At 37.8% G+C, this 25,629-nt stretch overlaps 2 protein-coding genes across 4 annotated transcripts in view; one reads left to right on the top strand and one right to left on the bottom strand.

The window, feature by feature from the left end:
• Positions 1 to 25,629, top strand: part of LOC131438829 (oxysterol-binding protein-related protein 9) — a 139,581-nt gene that overhangs the window by 92,433 nt on the left and 21,519 nt on the right. Inside the window, exons 2-7 of the mRNA XM_058609148.1 lie at positions 5,664 to 5,792; positions 5,860 to 6,090; positions 6,157 to 6,234; positions 6,301 to 6,351; positions 22,162 to 22,243; positions 22,339 to 22,446. Of these exons, the coding sequence (XP_058465131.1) occupies positions 5,664 to 5,792; positions 5,860 to 6,090; positions 6,157 to 6,234; positions 6,301 to 6,351; positions 22,162 to 22,243; positions 22,339 to 22,446 (679 nt within the window). The remainder of the gene's footprint in view (positions 1 to 5,663; positions 5,793 to 5,859; positions 6,091 to 6,156; positions 6,235 to 6,300; positions 6,352 to 22,161; positions 22,244 to 22,338; positions 22,447 to 25,629) is intronic.
• On the bottom strand, positions 1,358 to 22,467 carry LOC131438834 (elongation of very long chain fatty acids protein 7-like). Of its 3 annotated transcripts, none has more exons than XM_058609162.1 (7): positions 22,329 to 22,467; positions 3,232 to 3,360; positions 3,079 to 3,175; positions 2,920 to 3,013; positions 2,615 to 2,858; positions 2,410 to 2,552; positions 1,358 to 2,354 (listed from the first exon to the last, which is right to left on the bottom strand). In XM_058609162.1, exons 2-7 carry the CDS (start codon positions 3,269 to 3,271, stop codon positions 2,178 to 2,180), a joined length of 795 nt encoding a protein of 264 aa, XP_058465145.1. In that variant the 5' UTR covers positions 3,272 to 3,360; positions 22,329 to 22,467; the 3' UTR covers positions 1,358 to 2,177. The 3 variants fall into 3 exon arrangements, with proteins under 3 accessions (XP_058465145.1, XP_058465146.1, XP_058465147.1); XM_058609163.1 differs by having other exon boundaries at positions 22,282 to 22,421; XM_058609164.1 differs by lacking the exon at positions 22,329 to 22,467 and adding an exon at positions 22,148 to 22,255.

The following is a 25,629-nucleotide window of genomic DNA, read 5'->3' as shown; positions in this document are numbered from 1 at the left end:
CTTTTTGGTATAGTTCCGATGTCATTGTCTTATTTGTAACGAAAACTTTCGTTTTTTTGCCGCAGCTGCAAATGCCCGGCCAAATCATAAATTTTCTTGCAAATTTGTCGGCAAAAACAAATTTAAATTTGGCTGGAACATCCCCCCGAGTCGTTGCCAAGTAAAATCTTTGACCTGGGATTTGCCTGAAGTCAGCCTTGACATAGGTTTCATCGTCCATCAGAAGACACCCGTCGAACTTGGTCAGCACCTGGTCATATAGTTTCCGAGCACTAATTTTGACCACACTATTCTGTTTTATGGTTCGATTTGGCTGTTTGCTACCTCGATACGACTTGATTCCTTCCCGGAGTCGAGTTCTTCTCACGGTACTATGGGCAGTACCAAATTTTCTGGCCAAATCACGGTCCGACAGATTAGGATTCCTCTTAATCGTCTTCAACATCTTACCGCGAAGTTTCCGATCGACAGTTCCACTCCGACGATTGTCCTCCACTTTCGAATCGTCGTCAATCTTTCCTTATACCGTTTGAAAACGCCCCATTCGGTATTTCTGGGCAATTTCAGCTGTTTAGTTAGCTTAGATGCAGACCACAATGGATTTTCCAAATAACTGTGCACAATTTTTTTTCCTTCTTTCGGCTTCCATGTTGATTGTTTACAAAGTACAGTCGATTTTCGGAATGTCAAAAATCATACGTGAAGCTGACAAAATTCCCGACACGTGGGCGCCAAGAGCTTCCAAATCCGTCCACCAGGAGCGCCACAATATGAGCAAAAGTTTGTTCCAATTCTAAATGAAGCAAGCTTTATTTTACTTAACTCAAGAAGGTTTATTGTTATTATTAACTGTCAATTTTCATTGAAATTAACAACAATATCACTTAATTCAACAACATTTTTTACTGAAATCAACAATAATTATTTGTTAAAAATCAACCATAGTTTTGCTGATTTTGCTAAAAATATTAGTTGAATGAAAGTGGAGCGTGTCTTTGCTAAGAAATGACAGCATGTAAATGTTGCAAAATCAACTGAAAAATTAGCAAATTCAACCAACTTTTTAGCATTATTAAGGGGTTCAAAAATAACAAATCTGAATTAGCAAATATAAGAATTTTTTAGTTGTCCTAAAAATAACTAACTAAAATCAGCAAATCAACTAATTTTTTCGCCAAAAAGCTGATTTCGGTCTTTGCGTGTATTAATTAATTAATAGTACTGATTTTCCTGATGAAATACTGAAATGAAATTGATGTCCAAAAGTGATCATTTTGTAAAACTTATCATATATTACTTACTAAATCGTTACGTGTTTACCCCTGAAATGTAAATTTTGCACAAAAAAAAATGAATGTTTTCCAAATATTTGGTACCTAGCAATTATTTTATTATTTAATCACGGTTCTATTTTATTCTATTTTAACATATCCTGCCGTCCTTCATTTAACAATATTGCAAAACCGGAAGAAGATATTTTGCCAAGTTTTAAACCTTATTTCATTTGAAAGGCATTAGTATTAGGCGTGCTAGCAACTCATCACAGCATAATGATTAAATTTTTTCCTATTTATCGTCTATATCACTCTCAAATGCAAATTTTAATGATGCATCTTATAGATCAGCACAACAATCTACTTTATTGGAAACACCGCTTATTTTAATGTAATCTATATAGGTAATTGTCATAAGTATGAGTGCATTGTTTAGTTTCCAGCTCTATTTGAAAATAACATAAAAAACATCAGAAATAATACAATAAAGATCCAATCATAGACAAAAGAATACTAATGCAATTGGACTATCTCTTCTTATCAACAAAGAACTTTTTTGGAGATCCCACATAGATTTGACGTTCTAGAAAAGAATTATATTAATTGAAAGACTGCGCTTTTTCACAAATTGCGTATTCCAGCTTAACCATATTAATTATATAGTGTTTGGAATAGGAATAGATTTATATTAGAAATATGTTTTGAAGATTTTATTTCTATTCGTTTGAGCGGCGTTTCAAGAAAAAAGTAAATTTTGTACCGATCTTGCAACTATCCAAAATCGTTCTGGTAAAATATCACAATATTGCTAACAGCGAAGCAATGTTCAACAGCTCGATCAAAGCATTCTCGTGCAGGTGCAGTTCTTGGTTACAAAATTTTGCCACTAACTAATTGTGGTTCTTACTTAACCGTTTTCTTGGCAGTGATTTTTGTATCATATGTTCTTTTGTAGAAGCTACTAAACAGATAGATCAGAATGAAGATATTTGGAATGTACATAGCAAGGAATGATTTGCAGGTGTTGCATCCTGGTTGCAAGCCAAAGAAGTTGTTCATCGTTAGCAGTCCAAATTGAACCTGGAATGCGTAAATATGGTATGGACAAATCAACAAAAACGCTTCTTCTACTTACCAACTGAATACTGGTTATGTACTTTTTTACTCTAGAGGCCAGAAATTTAAAAATTTTCGTTTCCGATGCTGACATAAAGTAATATGAGTACATAATAATATGTACCACGGAGTTTATCACAATCGAGAAAGTGAGCATACTACCTGAAATGTAAGAGATTGGAAGTGTCAAATATTATCATTAATAATTAGCCAAAATACGCTACCTCCGACGTATTTGCAAAACACATACGCTATGAAGAAGGTGCTGATATGATGGTACACGTGTAGGAAAGAAACCTGATTCTGCTTCTTTCGAAGCACAAAAAGAATCGTTTCCAGAAGTTCAACGAATTTGATGAACAGAATGTACCATGTAACTTCTGACATTTTGATGGCCTTGGGATCGTTAGAGTAATCTGTTTCGTAGCATCGATAAAAGTAATCCATTTTCCAACCGGCTTGAACGCACTAAAAGAGGTTTAACCCAGTTAAGGCTGCATAAGAGAGAGAAAAGTAAATCTTTCTTTACCAAACGTATCACTCCAATGCAATAGAATACTTGAAAAAGGTTATAAGCTCCAATGAATTTAGTTAACTGGTACGGTTTGCGGCTTTCCATGAATCTAGAATATGTACCCAAAAGTGTGTTAGCCATTTATATATATTACCTTTGGCTGAAAAATGTCACCTAGGAACGATGCAATAAACAAGAGACAAATATACTCCAATAATTCCTAGCATTGGGAATGGTGAACCGGCAAGAAACCATTTATGCGTTCTTGGATCTGCGTTAGATAACATTTGTATATTAAAACTAATTTTTTGTATCAGATGATCTTACCTGCATTTTCATATATGTAGTAGTTATACAAATCCATCATTTTATACGAATCAATGGTGTATTGCCTACCCTATATTTGTATCTGGTTGATATCAATTAAGAACTTATTACATGTAACCTATCAATTAACTGAAAAAATAAACAACAAGTTAAATTATGTGTGCAATGGGTCTAAAAAGAATGTGTTGAAAATGGTTTTGGATGTTTTCAAAAGAAATAAAAGTGATTTAATTTTATAAGAAAGTGTATTAATATTTGTATATTTCGAAACGGTCGTAGTTTTCAATTATGCATTAGAAATCATATATATTAGCGACCTCTGAAAAAATGCAAAAAAATGCTATTTAAAACACATGCAAAAAAGTCTCTGTATTTCCATTAAAAAGTTTACCAACTAAACAAAATCATTTGCTCTCCTGCGGTTTTTGCGGAAACATTCGAAATTTCTAAAACTAGATCTTTCGGTAGAACTATCAAGTTCTGAAGAGTTCTTTAAAATGAACTGTTTTGTCCATCTCTATTTCACACAGAGAACAGTCATCCAGACAGTGATCTCAATGTGTGTAAGAAATTTTACGATTGTTTGGCAAAGTGATCACAGAGTAGCAATTCGCGTACAGAGGCGCTTTGAGCAGCCCAGTAATCGCTTATGAGCTCGCATCGTACGCAACGGTGATTTTCAACGTATTGTTCATTCGCTTTACATAGGTTTTTGAAAAAAAAAAAGTGTATGAGATTTGAGGCTGCATTTGGCTTTAAGGAGCAAGACTCTTGCAAGCGTATGAGTAATACCAACAATGTGTGCGTAAAAACAAATTCCGGCGCTTCTTTTACTGATTTTACTTAATGAATCTTCTATGTTTGAAAAATAAACCAACCGGTTCATACTGCTTAAAATTGCAATTCAAGAAAAGCGAAAATCTTAGTCTAAAACTCTTCCGTTTTCCTTGAAACTGCTCGAGAAAAATTATTTCAGTTTCAGCTTACTTCCACTAACACATTTGATTAGTAACAAACACATTCCCATATGGATTTCCTCTTGCAGCAATTATTGCGACATAAAGATTTACGTACCTTCTACAAGTAAACCTGAAAAAGGAACCTTTGATTTAACACGCGAAAGGTAATGGATATGGAATGTTGTCGTAAAACTATTTGTTTCCGGAAAACTGCTTTTGTAACAGAAAATATTTAGTTTTGTTTATTTTGTGTAGCGCAATCTAATAAAAATTCATTGAAACAGTGTTGCTAACTTTTTCATTAGGGAAGTAGAATCTACATTCATAAAATGTAAGCAATTTTCCATCAAACGTTGGTGAAAAATTGATCAAAACTGATATTTCATCCAAGATGTCAGGTTTTAAATTCATTTGAGAATAAATTATTGTGGAAAAAGATTGTTTGAAACTCAATCATGCAATCCACTTTGAGAAACTCGGTGCACTGCATATATGAATACACAGATTAATGGCATACGTACCAAATAAAATGTACGTAATACAGAAATTACAACACAAGTTAACTTGGTTTACTCTTGATCCTTAACAAGAACAGTACGACCTAGGGTAATATATTCTCTTTTCCGTTCACTGATATCACTTTATAAGCTCGCTTAGTATTCCGACGCATGTAAACATATATTCTCTTGCTCGTTTATTTTCACCTAGGTTCAGATGAGTTGTCCTATGATTTTCTTTCAAAAATATATCCAAAACAGCGTTAAAATGAAATACCAAGATGTGAATTATCCGTCTAAACAATAAATAGTCCAATAACTTTGCCCAGGAAAATAATAAAAAGAAATCGATTGATACACCTAGATTAGGCGATATTATCGAACCATGAAAACACCTTTCATGAAACGCATTGTTTAAAAAAATCGCCGAATAAGTCGAGCTCAGAAAATACGTACTTCCGATGCTTGAACTGTTTATATTGATGTGGTCGCGAAAAAACCAACAAATTGTAGATTTGCAAATAAGATTTTTTTAAATCCCTTCGAAGCTTCTTCTATAAGGAAATACCAGTGCAATCAAAAATGGTTTGTTTGGTAATGGCAATAAACAACATCCGACTCGTAAAACTCCAACACAATTCAAACTCATTTGAATACCTTTACTTCAGGGAGGAATCGGAAATTCAGAATAAATTGGCTCAAGTGGCACGTTTTCAATTTATTCGAAATTCATGATTTGATCGCATAACGGATAATCATAGAATAATTTTGCATTACAGTTCTGTTGTTACAATTTAGCAACTAAAAACTATTGCTACGATTTAATCATGTAGAAATCATTATTGAAAGAACAACAATAATTATTGTTTCATTTCACATTTCTTCCTCCTAAAATGTTTAGCATATACTAAATCTGATGAAAACTTAATCATTGAAGTCAGAATTGAATAACTTATTTTTATTTCTTTCATTTCAGTCCAAAGAAAAAATGATGAAAGGAGTGCGAAGAGGTTGCGTACGATTGAAAGGAGCTGTAATTGGAATTGATGATCAGGATGTCAACACATTTACGATCACGGTAGATCACAAGACGTTCCATTTCCAGGTACTGAAATGATAAAGAACCTGACGATTTGCTAATATGAGAAAAAAATGTTCTATAATTTCAATAGGCCCGAGACGCTGACGAACGAGAGAAATGGGTTCGCCGATTGGAGGACACTATTCTTCGACACGCGAATCGAAGTCGAGCGTTGTGGGAGCAACAATATAGCGGCGGAAGTGGCAGTTGTTCACATGGCACTCCTGGATCCAGTACAAAGCGAACGAATAACTTGGTGTTGTTTGATGGAAGAGTCAGTGAAGCGGATGCATATCTACAGCTTATGATTGAGCAAACATTGGTATTTTTGTTACCTAAACGTAAGATAATGAAAAGTTTTATATCGTTTTTGGTTTTCTTATTTTAGAAAATAGGGAACCGAATACAATCATTGGGAGAGTGCGAAGAAGCAGAAAAGTTGAAAACAATCGTTGAGAATGCAAACGTATGTTTTAATTTCCGTTTTAAACATATGACGTCCATAAATAAACTTTTTATGCTTTCGTTTCAGGCAATGTTAGATAACATCAAGCATTCCATAGTGTTACTTCAAATAACTAAGGTGGGTGTATCATTACTATCATTTTTGTTTAAATTATGCTACACTGGTATTAGGACTTGAGATGTAGTGCGCTTATGATATAATACACAATTAATATAATAATTTCAACAATAACCTTTACATAAGATGGTAAATCGTCTTTGAGATTATTAGAACTTTGAAAGCTAAAGAAAAGACGCACATTTCATGTTTTGGACGAATTTTTGTATGTTTATTAGATTTTATAGTATAGTCTGTTGAAAAAAGGCTCTTTTTTGTAAACGCGAAACTTTAAAAAATCGTATCTCGAAAATTCCACGTACCATATAGAAATAAAAAAAAATAAGTGTCGAATATTTTCGAGTTCTTTCCCAAAAAAAAAATAGTTAGATGAAAAAAAAATTTGGGTGGCTGATTTTGTGTGGAATATATTTTAATTTTTGTATACTAAATATATATTTTAATATATAGGCTAACTGTCGACGCACTTTTGTAACCGTGCACCTCCGATTTCAATGAATAAAACATGATATTCTGAATCAAAATAAGATGTTTGGTGTGCTTTTCAATGGACGGAGTCACTCCACTGATTTTCGGCGAGCCGTTCATATTTCGATTAAAATAAAAACAACCCTTTTAATTCGATTTTCTCGACCTTGAAATTGTTTGCAAAAGTTCTACTCTACGTATATTTCTATGCAAAAATTCTTTATTGCTTTATTGCGAAAAAGTGCTTTCAGATATATTATTCAAAGTATTGTCCGTCGCTAGTGACAACTTTCTTTCCGACAATTTTCGGATCCCGGCTCGAAAAAAGGAGTCCTCTTTTGACGCTATCCATGAAGCAATCCATTTTTCCAACTCTTCGAAGGTTTGATAATGTTGATCTGCCAGGCCGGGGAATACGGCGGGTGGGGCAAGACTTCCCATTTCAGCGTTTCCAGGTACTTTTTGACCACTTTTGCGACGTGAGGCCGAGCATTGTCGTGTTGGAGGATGACTTTGTCATGTCGCTCTTGATATTGTGGCCGCTTTTCTTTTAGTGCGCGACTAAGGCGCATCAGTTGCGTTCGGTAGCGATCTCCTGTGATGGTTTCACCCGGTTTTAAGAACTCATAATAAATCACACCGAGCTGATCCCACCAAATACAAATCATAATAGCATGCCCTGGCTTTCCCAATGATTTTCTGCGTTTAGGATTATCGTATCGAACCCACTTTTCATCACCGGTTACGATTCGATGTAAAAACCCCTTACGATATTGTCTTTGAAGCAGTTTGCTCACATACAAATAGACGGCGCTCGATGTCCCTTGGTTTCAACTCGTACGGCACCCAGTTTCCTTCTTTCTAAATCATGCCCAGGGCCTTGAGACGTTTTGAAATGGCTTGCTGACTTTCTCCCAACGATTCGGCAAGCTTTTCTTGGGTTTGGCACGAATCTTCATCAAGCAATGCTTCTAGTTGTTCATCTTTGAAGGTTTTTTTCTCTTCCACCACCATGTTTGTCTTCGACATCGAAATCACCATTTTTAAAACGATGAAACCACTCCCGACACGTTCTTTTACTCAAAGCAGCATCACCGTAAGTTTCTGAGAGCATTCGATGTGCAATGAAGCACAACGTTTTCTCACTCAAGACATAAAATATGATGTATGTTGATGATTTGTTATGTGTATGTTTCAGGGTGGCAAGTGACCGGGAAAACCGAAAAAAATTCAGGAATTTGTTTTCATCCTCTAGGTGCCGGGAAAAAATATTACTAGCCCAAATCTGAGTATTTCAGTATCATGGTTTTCCTGATTTAGCAAGTGAAATGTAGGAGGAAATACCCAATTTTGCGTTTAAGCGTTCAGTAAAAGTTTACAAATAACTTAAGTCTATACAGGTTCTATGCTAATCTAATCTTTTGGAAATTTGGCCCCACCCTTTACAACGATTTTTGAGAAGGTTTGACAGCAATTTTAAATCAATTAGAAAGCATAAGAGCTTCCTTAGTTGTTATCAATAACAGCACAATGAATGCTCATAATGAAAAATAAGTGTAATTTGGAAGCTTCTACTGGCTGCCTATTAAGTTTCAAGGTGTTTAATAAAATTATTAAGAAATCTTAGGAGACTTCATGTTTTAAGGTTTGCTAATGATTGCCTAACTTCATTACAATTAGTCTTACTTGTCTTGAGACATTACTTGTGTTATAATTTTGACATTGATTTCAATAGGATTCATAAAATTGAAAAAGTTATCAAATTTTTTTTATTTAAAAGATATTTTTTATTCAGGCCTATTTGCGTACAAGCTTTACGTGGCCGATTGAGCTGATTTTTTCAATAATTTTTTTTTGGGTTGGATCTCGTTGTCACCCTTTTTCTAGGGGGAGAGGAGCTTCCATTTCCCTCCTGCGAGGGTTGAGGGGCACTTCGTTCGTGGTTCGTCTCGTCATCCCATGCCGCATCGATGGTATTGTTGTCGATTTCCGTCTTCTTTTCGTTGCTGTAGATTTTTTTTTTTATTCAATAATATAATATAATATTAAGGCACACTGCTTAAGCTCTAAGATGCCAAGGGTATTTACTAATCTTAATTATCGTCTAACTTAAAACTAGAGTAGTATCATTATGTAATATAGTATCTGGCGATCGGTAGTGGCCGGTGAATTGAATTTAGGATGAGATGATTCCAGATGGCGATGGTAATTTTCTATGTTGGCCGCATTCTTCGGTCCGTGAGGGTCCGCGGGATACACCCCCAGGCTACGAAGGCCCGGCGGGTGGCCCGCATGCTGGTCATTGACTGGAGCGGTCTTCCGGTGATGGTGATGTTACGGAAGAGAATGAAAAAAAGAAGTAAATATTGTGGGGTTCTGGTTCGACTCCAAAGGCACCTGGGGATGTCACATTAGGTATCTGAATCAAAAATGCCAGCAGAGAATCAACTTTCTTCGTACAATAACCGGATCATGGTGGGGTGCCCACCCAGGAGACCTGATCAGGTTGTATCAAACAACGATATTGTCCGTGATGGAATACGGATGCTTCTGCTTCCGATCAGTGACGAACACTCATTTCATCAAGCTGGAAAGAATTCAGTATCGTTGTTTGCGTATTGCCTTGGGTTGCATGCAATCGACTCATACGATGAGCCTCGAAGTGCTGGCGGGCGTTCTTCCACTGAAAAACCGGTTCTGGGATCTCTCATATCGTTTGCTCATTCGATGCGACATTTTGAATCCTCTGGTGATTGAAAACTTCGAAAGGTTAGTTGAGCTTAACTCTCAAACCCGTTTTATGTCCTTGTATTTTGATTACATGGCTCAGAATATTAATCCTTCTTCGTTTGTTTCCAACCGTGCTCATTTCTTGGATACTTCTGATTCTACTGTGTTTTTCGACACATCCATGAGAGAAGAAATTCGTGGAATTCCGGATCACGTGCGCCCTCAAGTGGCCCCAAATATTTTTTATAATAAATTTAGAACAGTCAACTGTGAAAAGGTGTTTTACACTGACGGATCAAACATCAACGAGTCCACAGGCTTCGGCATCTTCAATCAAAACATCACCGCTTCTTACAAACTCAGTGATCCGGCTTCAGTTTACGTCGCAGAATTAGCTGCTATTCAGTACACCCTCGAGATCATTGAAACCATGCCCAAAGACCATTACTTCATTGTCACGGACAGTCTAAGTTCAATAGAAGCTCTCCGGGCAATGAAGCCAGGAAAGTATCCCCCATATTTCCTGGGGAAAATACGGGAACATTTGAGAACTTTATCTGAACGGTCTTATTTAATATCGTTAGTCTGGGTCCCTTCACATTGTTCCATTCCGGGCAATGAAAAGGCAGAGGGGTAAAAAAGGGGTGTGGGAACAAAATGTTTGAAAACGACAGAGATCTAATTAGTTGCCATCGAGATGGTGAAAAAACAGGGAAAGGGGAACGAAAAAGTTAGTGACAAAAAAAAAAGATCTTGTTAATTCCAATGAAGATGGTGAACAGGGACGGGGATCGAGAGAATCGGGCGGATGTTAGTGTCGAACCTGTAGGTGAAGATTATATTTTCTGAGCGAGGAATAACACATTACACTTGTATATCAATGTGTTTAAGGTACTGGTATATGAGAAGCATATATGAACTATCCCGACTCGCCAACACATCCCGAACCGGCACCTCAGGCGGTCTACCTCGGGCCCTAAGGGATTCCAGTAGCTTCGACCTGGCGTCACGATACTCTACGCACGACCACACGACATGCTCGATGTCCTGATAACCGTCGCCACAGGTGCAGAGCCCGTTCTCCACGATCCCGATACGCCGGAGATGTGCGTTGAATGTATAGTGATTTGACATGAGCCGTGACATAACGCGAATGAAATCACGACTCATGTTCATCCCCTTGAACCAAGGTTTCGTCGATACCTTAGGGATAATGGAGTGTAGCCATCGTCCCAGTTCGTCATTCGTCCATGAAGTTTGCCAACTTTCGAGAGTTTTCTGACGAGAAATACTGAAAAATTCATTGAAGCAGATTGGTCTTTCATAAATATCACCTTCCAATGCGCCCACTTTAGCCAATAAGTCTGCCTTTTCATTGCCCGGAATGGAACAATGTGAAGGGACCCAGACTAACGATATTAAATAAGACCGTTCAGATAAAGTTCTCAAATGTTCCCGTATTTTCCCCAGGAAATATGGGGGATACTTTCCTGGCTTCATTGCCCGGAGAGCTTCTATTGAACTTAGACTGTCCGTGACAATGAAGTAATGGTCTTTGGGCATGGTTTCAATGATCTCGAGGGTGTACTGAATAGCAGCTAATTCTGCGACGTAAACTGAAGCCGGATCACTGAGTTTGTAAGAAGCGGTGATGTTTTGATTGAAGATGCCGAAGCCTGTGGACTCGTTGATGTTTGATCCGTCAGTGTAAAACACCTTTTCACAGTTGACTGTTCTAAATTTATTATAAAAAATATTTGGGGCCACTTGAGGGCGCACGTGATCCGGAATTCCACGAATTTCTTCTCTCATGGATGTGTCGAAAAACACAGTAGAATCAGAAGTATCCAAGAAATGAGCACGGTTGGAAACAAACGAAGAAGGATTAATATTCTGAGCCATGTAATCAAAATACAAGGACATAAAACGGGTTTGAGAGTTAAGCTCAACTAACCTTTCGAAGTTTTCAATCACCAGAGGATTCAAAATGTCGCATCGAATGAGCAAACGATATGAGAGATCCCAGAACCGGTTTTTCAGTGGAAGAACGCCCGCCAGCACTTCGAGGCTCATCGTATGAGTCGATTGCATGCAACCCAAGGCAATACGCAAACAACGATACTGAATTCTTTCCAGCTTGATGAAATGAGTGTTCGTCACTGATCGGAAGCAGAAGCATCCGTATTCCATCACGGACAATATCGTTGTTTGATACAACCTGATCAGGTCTCCTGGGTGGGCACCCCACCATGATCCGGTTATTGTACGAAGAAAGTTGATTCTCTGCTGGCATTTTTGTTTCAGATACCTAATGTGACATCCCCAGGTGCCTTTGGAGTCGAACCAGACCCCGAGATATTTAAATGTGAAGGCCTGAGCTATGGTTTCACCCCCTAGTTGAAGCTGTAATTGTGCTGGTTCTCGCTTCCTCGAAAATACAACCAGCTCAGTTTTCTCCGTAGAGAACTCGATACCCATTTGAAGAGCCCATGATGATAAGTTGTCGAGAGTATCTTGTAATGGTCCTTGGAGATCGGCAGCTTTGGGTCCTATAATAGACACAACGCTGTCGTCGGCAAGTTGTCTTAGCGTGCAAGATGTGTTGATACATTCATCGATATTACTTACGTAAAAATTGTATAAAAGGGGGCTTAAGCATGAGCCCTGAGGAAGACCCATGTAGCTGAATCGTATTGTCGACAAATCACCATGCGCAAAGTACATGTGTTTCTCAGACAATAGATTATGTAAAAAGTTGTTCAAAACTGGCGAAAGACCATGCTGATGCAACTTCTCAGATAGGATATTTATAGAAACTGAGTCAAAAGCCCCCTTAATGTCTAGGAAAACTGACGCCATTTGTTCTTTACGAGCAAATGCCATTTGAATTTCTGTTGAGAGCAACGCAAGACAATCGTTCGTTCCTTTGCCCCTGCGGAAACCAAATTGTGTATCTGAAAGTAAACCATTAGTTTCGACCCAATTGTCTAGACGAAACAGAATCATTTTTTCGAACAATTTCCGGATACAGGAAAGCATAGCAATCGGCCGATACGAATTGTGATCGGAGGCTGGTTTCCCTGGTTTTTGAATGGCGATAACTCTGACTTGTCTCCAGTCGTGTGGGACAATATTACCCGTGAGGAACTTGTTGAATAAATTCAGCAAGCGCCTTTTGGCGGGGTCAGGCAGATTTTTCAACAAGTTGAATTTTATTCTGTCTAATCCCGGGGCTTTATTGTTACATGACAAAAGTGCAAGTGAAAGCTCTACCATCGAAAACGGTGATTCGTTTGTATTTGGTGTCGCGGCGCGGGTGATCTTCTGTTCCGGAACAGAGTCTGGGCATACTTTTTTAGCGGAATCGAATATCCAACGGTTGGAGTATTCCTCGCTTTCATTCGTGGTGTTATGATTGCGCATTCGTCGGGCTGTGTTCCAAAGAGTGCTCATAGATGTTTCTTTCGTTAAGCCGTCTATAAACCGACGCCAGTAACCGCGTTTCTTGGCTCTAATCAAGTTCTTAGTTTTAACGTCTAACGCCGCGTAATTCCGGTAATTATCAGGTGTTCCATTTTTTCTGAATTTTTTATACGCGGAGGCTCTCTCTGCGTTTAAATTTGTGCACTCTTTGTCCCACCACGGGTTGGGAGGACGGATGTTAGTTTTTGCGCCGGGTACACGTTTCGTCTGAGCTTGAATCGCAGTATCGAGAATCAAGCCAGCCAAAAACGTGTACTCTTCCTCCGGAGGAAGTTGTTGAGTTCTTTCAAGTTTCTCAGATATCGAGGTCGCATAGCTATTCCAATCAATATTTCGTGTGAGGTCATACGAAACATTGATTGTCTTCGATGGTTTTAAGCCGCTGGTGATTGATATTACGATCGGTAGATGATCACTACCGTGGGGATCAGGAATTACCTCCCACGTGCAATCCAACCGTAGCGATGTCGAGCAAAGGGATAAATCCAGCGCACTTGGTCTTGCTGGTGGTGCAGGAATCCGTGTCATTTCTCCCGTATTCAAGATTGTCATATTGAAGTTGTCGCAAATATCATGGATCATAGCTGATCTGTTATCGTCGTGAAGACAGCCCCATCCCGTACCGTGTGAGTTAAAGTCTCCTAAAACCAACGTCGGTGCGGGAAGGAGCTCTATGATATTACTGAGCCGCCGATGCCCAACCAAGGCTCTAGGGGGAATGTAGATGGAAGCAATACAAAGGTCCTTACCTTTGATTGTAATATGACATGCGACAACTTCAATACCTGGTATCGAGGGGAGGTTAATTCGATAAAAAGAATAGCACTTTTTGATCCCTAAAAGTACTCCTCCATAGGGATCATCTCGATCCAGGCGAATAATGTTAAAATCGTGGAAGTTTAAGGATATTTCAGAAGTTAGCCAAGTTTCGCACAATGCAAATGCGTCACATTTCAGATTATTTACTAGAAATTTAAAAGAATCTATTTTTGGGATGATACTTCTGCAATTCCACTGTAAAACAGTGATTAGATCCGTGACCTCGGTGGATGATTTAGCCATCGAAGGATACAATCGCTGAGAGAAGGGGCCAATTTGCAGTCAACTGCTTCAAATATGTTTTTACTGTTGGCATGAAAGCAATTAAAATGCTTCTAAGAAGGTCTGAAATATTGAAAGTTGTAAAAATCCAGTCCACAACATCAGAGAACTTGATAAGTCCAGCACCTAGTTGGTTCTCTGGCAGATTTTCTGGGACGCTTGGGGATTTTGTAGTCCCGGGAAGTCGTGGGAATTCCATCTCGGAATTGAGTTTTCCGAGACCAGGAGCTTTTTGCTTCGGTGTTGTGTCCCGATTCCCGTTAGCTGTAACTTTTCGAAGCCCTTCGGAAAACACCTTCGAACCCTTACTAGGTAGCTTATGAGAGGATTTATTTATTCTTTTCCTACAGCTATGAGGGACCGCCGAAGATGGACCTTCCAAAGGGTCGTCAGAATCGCTCTCGTCAGTTGACAAGCAGGCATATGGGTTCGTTGTCTGTTTAGGAGGGGTGGCACTTTTAAGCATCTCTGCGAAAGAACGCTTGGAGTGCTCCTTTAGGGAACGCTTCATTCGATCACCTCGCAGTTTGTAAGCGGGACAATCAGAGAGGTCATGCGGACCCTTCTTACAGTAGAGACACTTTTCAGCATCCTTACCGCAAGAGCCGTCCGCATGAGCTTCCCCACAGTTAGCACAACGTGGCTTATTGCTGCAATGGGTAGCTGTATGCCCCAGTTGTTTGCAATTAGTACAGTTCATTACTCGGGGTACGAATAGGCGAACAGGCAAACGAACCCGGTCCAAGAGGATGTAGTTGGGCAAAGCAGAACCGGCGAAGGTCACACGATAAGAGTCTGATTGGGGATAGGACTTTGTTCCATCCCCGGCGATCGATACTGAATGCAATCGCTTGCAATCCAGTATCTTGACATTCTTAAGTGAGGGGTCTTTAAAACAACCCGCCCCGTACTTAAGAACGTCCTCGCAAGTCAAACTCGAATCGGTGACCACACCGTCGATTTCTACTTCGCGAGCTGGCACGTAGACGCGGTACTCCCGCGTAAAAGGATCATTTTGAACGAGCTCATTAGCCTGTTTTGAACTGGTAAACAGGACCCTGAGCTTGTCTGGACGTATCTTATCAAAACTTTTTATAGTATTGTATCGCGAGGACAGGTCCCGCGATATTTTTAAAATATTTAATTTTTTTTCTTTCGATTTGGTCCGGAAATAGACCGCATAAGGACCGGCCGGTAGTGCGAGCCCATCCGGATAACTCTTTATGCGAGACTTTTTATAGTCAAGGGAAGTCTCCATTTGATCATCGGGAACGGGGGGGTCAGAATTTAGACTAGACATGTTGCGGAGCTACCTCCGCACAGAAATAAGTGAATCGGGGAGAGATAGAACAGTCGAATGCAGGAAGGAAAAAAAAACTAAATAATGATACTTAACTTAAATCCAACGGGGGCCACCAAGGCCTAGCCCTCGTCGATCGGCGTATCGCCGCTGCGATGGTGTGCAAAAAACCTCCGAGAGCAAAAAGCACACTCTTTTTTTAATCCGCACAGTGATATCACGTACACCGCTGGGCCTGTTTTGATCGATCGAACAATCACCGGCTAACGGTACTGTTTCGATCGTCCGCTCACAACAATACACTGCTTCAGTATATAATGTGCATAAAACCTCTCACAGGAAAAAGCACTATTGTCTATTACACAATAGCGATCTAGTTTTGATCGTCCGGTCACTTTATCACACACGGCACTGGTTTTCAACGCTTTCGCAGTAAACACAAAGCACGTCCGTTCACTCGGAAGGTTGAAACGGCAATGGGGAGTTGCTGTAGATGCACCTTGTTGTATATTGATTGCAATTGCTGGTTGGTTGGAGGGTAAGTTGTTAACTGCAGCCGGTGTACTTTGTTCTATAGAGGATACTGATGGTTTCGTTGAAGGGGATGCTTCATTGTTATTGGTGGCTGTCACAGGTGTACTGGAGTTGCTTGGGGTTGGTGTGAAGGAAGCACCGTTGTCCTTTGGTGTAGTTGTCTCCTTGTCCAGTTTATCACATGGCTTACCGTAGTGAACAGCAATATTGACATGTGGCCATCTGATTGTCATAGGTAACAAGTGATTTGCACGGAATTCTTGTATCTTGACCGAAAATCACATAAGAAGGTATAGGACTCTTCAAGTGTATGCGTAATAAACGTACGCCATTTAGAATACCGGGGAAAAATTCTTCCACTTTTCTTTTTCAATAGAGAGAATCTCTCCGTATTGGGACATAGTTTTGCGAATATATGAATCGGTGACGCTTGAGTGAAGATCATGCACACGCACTTCTATAGCACTATCATCCATATATACTGGAATGTTGTACTTAATGTTCTCGTGCTCCACATAGTGCACATTGTTATTGTCTTTTACGAATTGAATTGCATCCAACACTTTATAAAACTGGATGTAAACAACATTATTTGTCTTATTGCATTGAAGTAAATGCTCACGTTTGATGTCAAGATGCATTTGCTCCTTAAGCAAACCTTCAAGTTCTCGTATCGAAGGTCGAATTTTGCACTGCCTGAAATCAACAACAATTGTATTCTTTCGTGTCGGCGGTAGCTTTTGTTCGTTTGGTTCACTCATTTCGAGGTCTATTGTTCACTACACAATACTGTACTTGGTTTCTTCTGTCCCGAACGTAAGCGGTTTTGTTTTATCGACTGACTTGGATGAGATGTAAAACCGAACTGTAGTTATCAACTTTGAATTTATCCACCGCTTACAACGAATATTCGATTGAAATCTGGTTAAGAAGATGGTTTGATTTGTTCAGTGAATCTAAGTGTAATTTCCTTGTGAGGTCCTCAACTATGAACCAGCAAAGGACTCGTACTTTCTAGTTATTTTTCTGGTTATTCCTCAAGAGAAGCTTGGCAATCAGAAGCCTATTAAGAATAATAGAGCGTTATCTTGTGATTTTTTGCAACTCGCATTTGAAGAAATTTAGTTGCTCATCAACTTCATTTTCAACGTGAGATGACATGGTGGATGTACCTGTCGTTTGTCCATTAACGGTTATATTAGAAAATATTGTTAACATGGTAGCAGAACGGATTTTCTAAGTTTTAGGTATATGTACATCTACAGGGTCCGGCACTCGAAGTGTAACCAATTAAAAAGGCCATAAATTCAGTTTGGAAAATTACTTTTACTTAATTCAAAGTACAAAATGTGTAAAAATAATACAAAATTCAGAATAAATTCACTTTTGCTCGATATGACCACCTTTTGCCTTGACTATGGCCTTGAGACGGTCAAAAAACGAATCGCAAGTTGCCGAATGTGACTTGCAGGTATTTAGGCCCACTCGCGGACAATAACTTTTTTCAGCGCCTCGAGACTGGTGTATCTTTTAGTTCGGACTTTGCTCTCCAAAATGGCCCAAAGAGAATAATCCATTGGATTCGCATCTGGTGAAATCGAGAGCCATTGTGTGGACGTGATGAAGTTCGGAACGTTGTTTTTCAGCCATTCTTGGTTCACTCGAGCTTTGTGAGACGGTGCCGAGTCCTGCTGAAACGTCCATGGTCTGCCACCGAAATGTTTGTCTGCCCACGGCTTCAAAGCAACCTCCAGAATACTTTCCCGATAATATGTCGCATATAACTTGACGCCAGGCTCGATGAAAACGATTAGAGAGCGCCCATCTGCGGTTACAGCGGCCTAAACCATTATCTGTTGCGGGTGCTGCCTCCTGGTGGCCTATCGATGACTCAAATTCTCGTATGAACGGTCGGTCAAGTAAACCCTATCGTTTTGAGAGTTTACGAATTGCTCAATTGGAAAAATTTTCTCATCGGAAAATACAATGTTCGGAAATTGACCGCTTTCGGCCAAACGAAGCAACTCCTTCGCTCTCTCAAGTCAAGATTTTTTTTTCGCGTTCACTTTTGGCAAAATGCTTTCTTGCGCTTGTAAACAATACAACTCCGAACTGTCATTCAGCAAATTTCTAGAGAGCTGATGCCCGTGCGTCAGCTGCGCGAGCGGTCTGAAGTTGGTTACACTTCGAGTGCCGGACCCTGTAATGATTTCGAGTTGGATTTGATGGGATGAGAATTGAAAATATTTTATATGACAGGACATTGCCAATCATTAGATTTATGATTTCCATAACAAAAGCATGAAAAATCATCTGAGGATTTCGTTCATTGTACAGTCGTATTTGCAAGTAAATCTAACTACCAATGCAAAAAAAATAACTACCATGTAAAAACACAATACAAGTAGGTTTAGAATTTTCCCTACACAAAAATCTCAGAATTGCGGAAGCAAATAATGTCCTCATGGTAATAACCAAATCATATATATAATAGGGCTGAAAAGTCACCACTTGTGGCTGAACACCCAATTTGAATCTTAATAATTTAATTTTAACTCATATTCCAATAAATAATTATTAAAAAAAAAAAAAAAAAAACTACCATGTAAAAACGAATAAAACAAAAAAGCATACTTAATCCACCTAACATTTTTTTTCATTCATTTGGTTTCTCCAATATATGTTTTCATTCAGTCATTGCAAAAACTGAACTTATGTCGTTTTCGTTTTTAAATTGCACTACACCGGTGTAGCGAAAGCTGCACTGAAACCGTTCGTTTTTACCAATTGCACTACACCAGTGCTACACTTTTTCTGCACCGATACCACTGGTGTAGCACTCATCAAAAGTTTGGTGTAGCTCTGTGCAATGGAATCGTTTATTGTAGTCAATGGTTACTGTTTTTGTTTTCGTCATTTTTGTTCGTTTATTCATGCCTCAGTGTAGCACTGCACCGGTGTAGTGCAAATTAAAAACGAAAACGCCATTAGTTATGGCAAAGTTTTTTACCCTGTTTTTGATTTTTAATTTTTTACGAATCAACAATTTTGATTATGATTGTTTTGTGAAATAGTGTTTTTCGATGAACTGTGCGAAAAAATGAATCGTGCTGAAATCGAAGCGTGGCAAAATGTCATGAAAAAGTCTTTCAAATGTTTAATAACAATTTCTTACAACAGCTTTAAAAACTTTTATTCCAAACATCGCTTTATTATGCAGCGCTCAAAACTCCTAGCAGATAGGGCGAAAAAGTCGCTTACACAAAAATATCGATATCTTCGTTCAAAATGGACAGACGTGAAAACATTGATATTACCATAATGTATCTGGATTTTGAATCATATTTTGTCTTCAAGGTCAAATGTGAGAGATATTGCCAAAAAACTATTCTGACATAAAACTTTGTATAACTTGAGAAAGGGGAAATATCTAAACTAAAAGTAATCTCGCAATCTTGAAACGTTACCATTATTTCTAAGTCATTCAAAATATTCAAACGGAAAAGTGATACAACATATCTCGAACATTTCTATCGTATAAACCATTGAAAAGAAAATGTGCTTTCTCCTTGAATTAACCATTTTACGTGGCGGAGGAAGCTTACAGGTTCGAGCTCAGCCTCTGGGGTGTATTTTTCCGCAAACTCTTATGATGGTGTTCAAATACCATTCAAATTCTTATATACAATGTTGTGGCATTCTCCAAAATAATTTTCATTGACTCTTTAAAGAAAGCTAAAAGGTTTGTTTGTACATCAACTACAGAATGAGTTCCACTATTACAGGTACTTCCGGGACCGGAACCTGGGAACCGGTATAATCGAAAACGATTCGTATGGCCATCAACTAACATGACGTACAAACTCTATTATATCATTTTCGTTTTTTAAACCTACACGCGGGTGACTCTGACTCCGAGTAAAACGAACACGCAAAACGCGCCCTAAACAACAGCTTATAAAAAATGAAAAAATAAACAAACTCGCATGGATGTAGTGGTGCAACCCGAGAAAATTTTCAGAGCGAAACTACGCAATTGGAGTCCGATCTAGAGCGACCCCAGGTTGCTAAAACAAACATCTCAAAAGTTGTTCGGACGACTCTGGGTCAGTATTTGGACTGCTCTGATCAATAAACAAATACGGTATTAGATTTCATTCAAATTTTAAAGATTTTATAAAATTTGTAGCATCCGAAAAAAATTCATTCCTTTTCATAGAAACATAAGACCTTTCCGTTGGACCTAAGATTAGGAGTATCGGTTCTACCATCTCTGAGAAAAAATAGTGAAATCCATTTTTGAGTACATGACTCCGGTCGTTAATAGAAAACCAGGAACCAGGATAGCCGAAATCGGTTTGTTTGGTCGTCTAGTGATAGCGACTACCGATAGGAGTAGTACAGAAAACTTGTTACGTGTTTTGTTTCGCCGCTTCAGGTGACGATATCAAATTTTCAACACACTTTACCCTACAATCCGGATGTAATTCAGAAATTTCGTATGGATCCGGATGAACCGATTTCGACTATCCTGGCTGTCGTTCTCCAATTCCAGAAGCACCATGAACTCAAAAATGGATCTTGACCGATATTCAAGTGAATTGCAGCTATTGATATTTTATGAACTATGTGATGATGACGATAACAAATTTAACCAGGACTAACGCCATGCTTTTGATACCCTGTCACTTGTAAATATGATACAATTTGTTTTTTCAAATAGCTACTAAATGTAAGTAAATTGATGAGTTAGCACTATCTATGTTATTGCTGAAAAGCTATCGTTGCTATCTTTTTTATTGCTTAAAAGCTATTATTGTCACTGCACGTTTAGCGGACATCATTTAATTAAATGCGATGGGCTAATTTAGGTTGCTATGTTGAAATATTTCAGCAGTTTTCGTGATTCAATGTAATCATAACAATGGATACTGAACATAGTAAAATCGGTCAGCTCGTGATGAGAAATTACCGGGAATTCTCTAGTTTCGCATTTTCTAACTGGAGGCGTTGTTTCATTGCCACTCTTACTTGAAAGTGTAGATTGTTGTTATTTGAAACGCACCTTTCACCAGGATTACGTTACGGATTACATTTCATGCTTTAACTCATATTACTGAAATATACAACGACCGCGTTGGTCTCCTATGATCAGTGCTTTTTCCAATCGATTGTAAATAATTTGTGTATCCAATCCAGATTGCTTCTCATAACATTTAGAAAAAGTACGACATAGCGCTCTGAAAAATTAGAGCAGTTGTTTTGTACTAGGTACGAATATTGTTTCGGTCACGAGATTTCCTCGCCAAAACGTTATATGGAAACATTTACTAAATTCACTGAAACTACATTCGCGTGGAACGTGTAGAAACAAGACAATAAAGAGAACCGCTTTTCTTAAAAAGTGCTTCAAGATATGACATTAATTCGATGTAAACATTTCATGAGACCACAAACTTTTGCGTTTCCTTACCAACTGTATGTGTAAGATTTTTCCCAAAACCTTCATTTTGCAAATTAAAACAGAGAAAATAAACAAAGGCACCTTTAATTTGATACTACTACTTTTCGAAATGTTTGCATAGAATTATCAAATGAAATTCTCTCAATAATCCTTGTAAAATCGTCAATCCGCGCAGGAATTAAAAAATATGAACTACTACGAACAATTTACTATCTTCAATTACTTTCCAAAATCTGCATCCAACTGTTGCACTCGAAAAAGGTTTCAATTTTCTGAATTATAATAAAAAAACAAGAATTTGTAGGAGTACACTCTTTAAAAAACGATTACCAAATTTCGACTCAGTACACGGGCTCAGTCAGAATAACTCTGCTGATGGATTAAAACTGCTAAGTATGAGACAGTAACGTTTCATTGAGCACGAAGCGATTAATAATTAAATTATATCAAATGAAGATCACGGTCATCTACTTGACAGCACAAGTTTGCTGTATATACCAGCTGATATTTTAAATAGACACGAATAGTTACAACTAACGAAACACTTCGAAAATTGAAAAACACTATAAGCACTAGGACACAGCGAACGAAACGTAAGCGAGAAGGAAAAACGAACGTTTTGCTTCTAAAACCTCACAAATAAACGAATTGATTTTCCACAGTATATTATGCGTACTAATTTCAGAACAAATACCCAAAAATTCTTTTTTTTATACTTGTCTCATTTCAGAATACTGCTAATCCAATAAACGGTATCTACCAGGGACCGATTATGAGTAAATCGGAAACGGAAACCGAAGCCAGCGACACCGGTAAGTTATTCTAACTCTTATTTGTTAATAAATCTAACCGTGAGAAAATTTTCATCCAATGTTCCGTTTTCAAACGACCGAATACCTCAAAACAGATTATGTGCCCGTCACAACGCCAGCCTTGGTGCAGACTGGTATCGAAGTTGGATCCGAATGTCGAGAAAACCGGCGACGAAGCAACTTAGCACATTCTTCGATTACTGGTATGTTTCGTTCTGTTTTCTGAATGAGAAATGAAAAGCCTTTGAATGCGTTATTTTGGCTAATATGTCTGAATGTATTGGTATGGCTGTGCAAATTTTCCGAAATCTCTCTCTCTCTCTCTTTGTACTTCTCACTTTCTCTTTTGATTGTTATGCAGGTTACCCTTCGTTGACTATCAGCAGAGCTAATATTTCTTAGTTAGAGTCACAGCTGTTCTGGCACACAATGGCTTTTCTTTTTGCACAGGGACTTAAACGCTTGTTTGAACGCTTTCATAAAAAATAATCAATCATACTGATTGTAAAATTCTAACTCTAATTTGTGTGTGTGAATTGCGTTTTTTTAAATAGGTTTAACAAATTTAGAATGCAATATTACAGTGATTTAAAGAACATATTTGTTGAAGATAAAGTTCCACTATGATGAAAACAAAACTTTGGTGATGCTTTGTAGTCGTTATTATATTTCTTACACTTTTGGGTACATATTTTTAGTGTTAATATGCATCTAAAAATAGATTTTGACTACAATTTTTGCCATTTTAAAATTTTCACTCGCTTCCAATTCAACAATAAATCGAGCAAAAAGAGAGTGTTCCTAGAATTTACCAAAAATGTTCAATACGTCAAATCTGGTATCAGCGTCGATTGGTTGAATATTTTAAATGATATGTTATGCTTGCTCAGAAAACTTTGTCATTCAAGTCTACTTGTACTATTTGTAGTGAGTTGCGAAATTTGATTCGGAAGAAAATGAAATTATCTCGAGAAAACTCTCGACTATACCCATGGTTAATGTAACGACAGTGTACCGATCAATTCGCTTAAAATTTTGGTGATGAAGTACTATCGCGACCTACAGTGTGTAAATGGCGGAAATGTTGAGAAAATGCAATCGTGGTGCTTCCGAGATCGCGACGAATGATAAATCATCGATATATGCCACTGTTCCATTTGAGCAACGATTTCGGAAAAATGAGCCGTCAAAAAAGAATTATATCCTATCACAACAATGCGAGCTCTCACTCATCGCCTCAAACAAATGTCTTTAAAACATTGATTTTTGCATGCAAATATTCCGCAGGACCGGGTATAGCGTATTTAGTAAGCCGATGCAGCCCATCTGGGTTCGTTTCCCAACCCCGCATAAAAAGGTCAGAAAGTGTTTCTGCCTCAAAATGGTGTATAATCTCTATAATTGAAACAAAATCGGAAAATGTACAGTCGAAAAATAGTGAAACGTCGAGATCTAAAAAACTGATGAAAATCTACTCATTGGGACACAAAAAACTTTAACTAAGATGAGACTGTAATTTGATATAAAATATCAAATGTAAAACATAGTTCGATATGATCTAAGAGTTGTTTGAATACTTTCCGGAACAAACTCCAATCTCAAAAATAAAATTTTGAAATTTTGCAAAATTCCGGATAGTCCACTGTAGGAAGCTATCCCTGTTATATTAAATATTTCGCGTTTTATTTTCGCAATAATTATTTAGATCCACGTAGATTTTCCGTTTTCACAAAACATGATGAAAATTTTGTTAAATCTATTTTCGGTGACGAATATTGTTATCATGAATTCATTCTCTGATAGCTAAGAATTCGTTTAACAGTTTCCTTGGGGAAATTCATGAACACAATTGAAAAAAAATATCCAGTAAAATTTAAACCAAGCGTTTCGTGAACGCTTCGAAATAGTGTTACTAATAAATTTAATCGGTCAGCTGAATATGACCAAAAATATCGCAGTACTGAGCCCAAGTACGAGACATTATATTGTTTAGCCTTTTTCAAGCACTAATCAGTAGCAGATCGAAAACAATAACCAGTATTCTGTCCATGTTGTTTAAATGAAATGTTTCAGCCTTTATTTATCTTTAAATCTAGTGATACAATTAAAGGTGATCGATAAAATTGAACGTTGGTGTTCTTAGTGTTCTTGCCCGGATTGGCGGTTCAACGCATAGGCCGCTGGTCTTACAAGCCTTACTTTGCTTTTTGTACTTAGTGTTGCTAGAAATACTTAAAAAAGTGGTCTAGACAGGTTTTGTTTATAAACAAGATGAGACTACATGCCACACAGCGAGCGCAACAATACACTATTTGTGTTGGAAGTTACTTAGCTATATCGTTTATTTTGTCCCGTTTTTAACTTTGAAAGCCGTTCATTGGGTGATTCTATAAATGCTAAGGTATTACAGATACACAAGCAACAATGAGATACACAGTTCGAAAAAATCTTGGGATTTTACATTTTATAAGATGCACATAAATGGAGCGTCGTATTTCACACAAATTTATATTCAAGAACATGTAAAATTGTGTGATTTGAAAATAACATGGCTTCAATTCCAATTAAATAAAAAACAAAAGATTGATAATAGCAGCGCGACTTGAACAAAGAAACATTAGATCATAAGCTCACCGGTTACTCGACTGAACCACAGAGGCACTTATCTGTTTGTTGAAAAATTGATACATATAAATCTGTACAGCGGCCCTCGATACCGGAGTTCAAATTACACTCGTAGCATGTAAAATTCTATGCGAGTGGAATATTTCGTTATTTGAAAAATTAAGTAATTATGAATTGTACCTTTTGTGGAATTATGTCACCTGTAAAATTCATCATTTTTTCTGTGTACAATGAATCTCAAACGTTCTTATGGATGGGAAAATAAATAGGTTTTTTTTTCAAAAAGTTGTTCAAATGATCTATTTTACGAAAAAGAAATAGTTTGCATGCTCAAGTTCAGCCTCTGAGGTGTATTTTTCGCAATACTAGACATGCTGATGAAAAATTGTTTTGGATGGGTTGACTGAATTTCGCAGCAAAATATTTTTTTAAATTAAACAAAATGATGAGACTACGTAGACTTCGAACAAAATTCCCCCCTCGCTCCACATAGACGTTTTTGAATTTCCCCCTCTCCAACCCAGAGAGTTTATGTGGTGTATGATTGACCCCTTTACAATGTTATCTATGAATTTAGTTACAGACGACTTAGATTATGCATTAAAACCTAAATTAATAATTCAATTTAAGTTAGTAAAAAAAGCGTATGAATTATAGAAAAATACAAACAATAACTTGGCGAATAACTTTCAAAGATAGCAGATTTCGGAAGATTCACTTTCACTCCCATGGTGATTTTTAAAGATTGAAAATTTTCAACT

This window comes from Malaya genurostris, chromosome 3 (assembly GCF_030247185.1).
Source record: "Malaya genurostris strain Urasoe2022 chromosome 3, Malgen_1.1, whole genome shotgun sequence".
In the NCBI taxonomy this organism is placed as follows: domain Eukaryota; kingdom Metazoa; phylum Arthropoda; class Insecta; order Diptera; family Culicidae; genus Malaya; species Malaya genurostris.
Note: the sequence above shows the minus strand (reverse complement) of the source record. Positions and strands in the feature narration are given on the sequence as shown.

Excerpts from the sequence above, each read along its gene's own strand:
- LOC131438834 (XM_058609162.1), bottom strand. The coding sequence starts at position 3,271 with ATGATGGATTTGTATAACTACTACATATATGAAAATGCAG. Across the intron at positions 3,176-3,231 it reads CTACATATATGAAAATGCAG|ATCCAAGAACGCATAAATGG; the intron begins GTAAGATCATCT and ends TATCTAACGCAG. Across the intron at positions 2,553-2,614 it reads GTTTTGCAAATACGTCGGAG|GTAGTATGCTCACTTTCTCG; the intron begins GTAGCGTATTTT and ends CTTACATTTCAG.